This window comes from Octopus bimaculoides, chromosome 25 (assembly GCF_001194135.2).
Source record: "Octopus bimaculoides isolate UCB-OBI-ISO-001 chromosome 25, ASM119413v2, whole genome shotgun sequence".
NCBI classification, from domain to species: Eukaryota; Metazoa; Mollusca; class Cephalopoda; order Octopoda; family Octopodidae; genus Octopus; species Octopus bimaculoides.
The window spans coordinates 16,945,890-16,950,159 of NC_069005.1; the positions used below are offsets into that span (position 1 = coordinate 16,945,890).

General features: G+C 42.7%; 1 protein-coding gene across 1 annotated transcript in view; it reads right to left on the reverse strand.

Moving 5' to 3' along the window:
* LOC106869287 (trypsin-2) overlaps positions 1-1,086 on the reverse strand; it is a 44,902-nt gene extending 43,816 nt beyond the window's left edge. The window contains exon 1 of the mRNA XM_014914959.2: positions 964-1,086. Within this exon, the coding sequence (XP_014770445.1) occupies positions 964-1,012 (49 nt within the window). The 5' untranslated portion in view covers positions 1,013-1,086. The remainder of the gene's footprint in view (positions 1-963) is intronic.
* Positions 1,087-4,270: the final 3,184 nt, after the last annotated feature.

The window sequence follows — 4,270 nt, forward strand, 5'->3', positions numbered from 1 at the left end:
TTAATTGATGTATCAATACCAGCAGATGACAACGTTTCTCTAAAAGAAATGGAAAAACTTTCAAAATACAAAGACCTGGAAATAGAGATAACTCGAATGTGGAATCTAAAAACAGAAACAATTCCTATCATAGTAGGTGCCTTAGGTATAATAAAAAAATATTCAGACAAATACATAACAAAAACACCAGGACTTACAAATATATATAACATACAGAAAATTGCACTACTGGGTACTGCACACATTCTACGCAAAACACTTTCAATACAGTAAACATAAGAGCACCACAGCAAACCACAGCACATACCCAAGGCGCACAGAGCTGCGCTCGGTAGTGAAATGAAAGCACGTTATAAAAATAAAACTACTGAACAATAATAATAATAAAATATAATAATAAAGTTAGTGATAAGAAATGAAGGAATTATCCCTTTATTTACATACAGATATAGAAACATTTCAAATTTTGCAAGGAAAATGAAATAGAATTAATTAAAAATTTTTGCCTAGCGTTTAAGAATTTTTGTCTAGCGATTGCAAATGCTTGCAGCTCTACTGAAGTGAAAAGTTCAATAAATAAACAAAGGATCAATTTCTTCATTTCTTCCGACTAACCTAATTATTTTTTCCTATATACTATTCTATAAACTTGCCAAAAAGTTAATTCATATACATATACACACGCATACACACACGCGTGTGTGTATATATATATGTGCGTGTGTGTATGTGTGTGTGTGTGTGTGTGTAATGATTATTTATAATCCAAGGCGTTCGGCCTTGGGTTGTAAATAGAAGACAAAATTTAGAGTGGTTTGTAACGTATAAGCATTGGCTTTCCAGCACCCTTAATGATAATTATATTTTTATAGTTATATACTTAAGAATATAAACACATAAACACACACACACATATCATTTACAAACACATGTCAATAAATCGCAATGAAGTCAGTATCTTACCTGCAAAAACAGATACCAATGTTAATACGAAGAAACAGATGGAAATCATGTTTGGCGATAATTTTTTTTTTTTTTTTCGACTAAACTGGTGTAGAGAAACAGTGATGACAAAAATAACTTGTTGCGTTTTGCTCTTTTATAGTAGTCCACGCTTGTTTATGTGCTAAATGGAAATAATAGGACGACAGACTGGACAAAGGAATGTAGGTCGTACAAACTTACACATACGCATACACACACATTTGATACCTATGTAGACAAACCTATACACACACGTACGTGTATATGCGTGTGCGTATATATATATATATATATATATATATATATATATATATATATATACAAGTGTATATAAGAATATACACGCATATACATATATATGTGTATGTTCATATGTGCGTATACAAATTCTTCAATGAAAACAAAAGATGGTCAGGAGAAAACGTCTGACAGTGAGTGGACGACTGGGAAAAAGAAATGGAAAGAATCCACGTCATGCCCCCACAGACTCTAGTTCCCTCCCTATCGCCACACACTAATCCCCACCCCGTCCCCATAGACACCACTTTCCCCCCTACCACACCAGACACTATTCTCATCCCTCCTCCACAGACAAATTCACACAGGCAAGCATACATAATACCCAAACTCCCCAATCCTCCCCCCCAAAACAGGTCTTATTTTGGCATATAACACCAGAAATGCTGAGCTGAAAAAAGAAGTGTATCAGCTAAAAACATTTGAACATCCTCCAAACAAGGGTGTCCTAGAAAATATTAAATCTGTATTCATCAATCGTGAACTGCATCATAGGCTAAAGACATTATTCCCGGAGTACGTAGGTCCTCTGAGGAAACAATTAGTACAATCATTATACTACCCATTCATTGAAGTGGCTCCACAGACCACGGACGAAGAAGAGGGTTCAACCCTCCTGCATTAAGGTAAGATTTTTTTCTCTCTTAAAGTAGGATGTATAAATGTACGCGTCTGGAGTCAGATTGGAAGCAAGGTTACCTACCTAATGACCTCAGGTCGCATAGGTTGGATCTAATTGTCACTACAGAAACCAGACTGAGTGGACTGTGGGATTTTGTACTCCTCCTAAATGGCTAGGAGAAATTTATTTCACCATGCCAACCTGGATAGGGATGGGGTGCATGCGTCGTAGTTCTACTCAGGAAGGACTTGAAACTTCAGTTAAGAACAATCTTTGTTGACCCGAAGGCAGGTTGGTCGTCCTTGATGTGACGCACAGCAGTGGTAAGACCTTCAGCTTGGTGGCTGTCTGTGTTCCTTGTCTGTCTATTTCAGAAGCTTAGAGAATTCTCTAGGAATGTCGCACATGACAAATTTTCTAGGAGACTTTAACACAATTTGCAATGCACGCGTAGATTGTGTTGGCTCGAATTCCAATAGGAGAGGTTTAGGGTTAGGGTCCTGGCTACTGGAGACTTAAGTCACTTTTGGCTTGTAAGGAGTACAGAAGACGAATTGGGCGTTATCGGATCTATTAACAATAACAAATGGTGGTACGCCCTCAAAAGAGCCATCAAGTTTGAGTCTATTAGATTTAGTAAAGAGTTAGGATTGAAGAAGAATAGAATAGAAAGAGACCTAGTTAAGGCTCTAGAAGAGGCAACGAGAACTGACAGTGCGTCCTAAGTTTTAGGCGCGAGATTGGCGTTCAACCAACATCTCGAGGCTAAACACGAGGAAGGCATTGTAAGAGCTAATATTCGTGCAATGGTACGAGATGGAGTCAATGCTGTCGGATGGGCCCGTGTGGTAGAGACCCAACGTGGCAATGATGTCACAATAATGTCTTTGATGGGCCAACATGAACGTTCGGTAAACGAACCCGAGGAGATGTGTAAGGTTTCTCAGGAGCATTTCGCCCAGCTGTTCGGGAGGGAAGATGAACCGGAGCATAGGGAGGACCTCGCGGACTTACTCGCCAGTTTGCCGCGTCTCTCTTGGCTGGAAGCGGAATGCAGTGAAGGACCGACCACAGCTGCGGAGGTAGAGGAAGCTTTGTCGGAGTGCGACGGGAACAAGCTGCCGGGACTGGATGGTCTATCCTACGAGCTATATTATAGTATGCCAGACTTGTTTGGGCACCTACTAGCGTGCGTCTACATCAGCTGGCAGCAGAATAGTTTATACCTAGATCTGTGAGCCGGGGGTTGTAGTGCTACTAAAAAAGGATCCAAACAAGGGGGCGATATAATAGATAATTTTAGACCCATCACTCTGCATAACGCAGAACTGAAGATTTTGGCTAAGGTATTAGCAAAACGGTCGGCGCGGGTCGTGGGTGGACTAGTCAGGGAGGTGCAAAGTTGCGCCATTCCCGGTAGATTCATTCAGGACAATCTCCACTTTATATGCTATACCTTAGCGAGGGTTAATAGGATTCCTGGCAAGGGTAGGGCTTCAGTCCATTTAGACCAATCTAAAGCTTTTGACAGGGTTGACCATCGGTATCTGGTGTCAGTTCTCGTGGCGGTCGGATTTGGCCCGGTCTTCCGTGGGTGGATCATTGCTTTATATAGCAACATCAATTCGATCGTTCGGGTGAACGGTTTCTTATCAAAAACGTTCTCCTTGAAGCGTTGGGTACGTCAAGGATATCCCCTTTCCCTCCTTCTGTATGTGTTGGCTCTGGAGCCCTTACTGCGGAAGCTGGAGAGTATGAGGGGTGTCCTGCGTGATCTAGGTTGCGGAAGGTCGGTCAGGGCGTATGCGGACGACGTCACCATCATCGTGTCCACGGTGGAACACCTACAGAGGATAAGTGAAGCCATTAAAGATTACAAGGCGACGGCAGGAGCAAAAATTAACCGTAATAAGTCAGTCGGCTTGCAACTCGGCACCTGGAGGGGCAAGTCGATGTCATCCAACAGCGTCGTGGGACGTTGGACGGACGGTCCGGTTAAAATACTAGGGGTTTGGTTCGGTCCAGACCTCCAGCGAGAAAAGAACTGGAGCGAGGTTACGAGCTGGGTGACTCACATAACCCAGACCTGAAAGGGAGGGCGGGGGTCACCAATGTGTTTATCGCATCGGTGGTCACTTACTGCCTAAGCGCCGTGCATTGCCCCGATTCGTAGCTAAACACGTTGGAACGATTGCTCTTCAGCGTTTTGTGAAAGGGCAAAGGACCTTTTGCAAGGCGCTCTATCTGCTGCCAACAACCGCTAAAGGGTGGGCTAGGGATACCATAGCTAATGACGCGCAGGCATGCGCTGAGGCTGAGGCTGAGGCATCTTTGGCTCTACCTGGATGGTGAGTAGGTGTGGTCTCC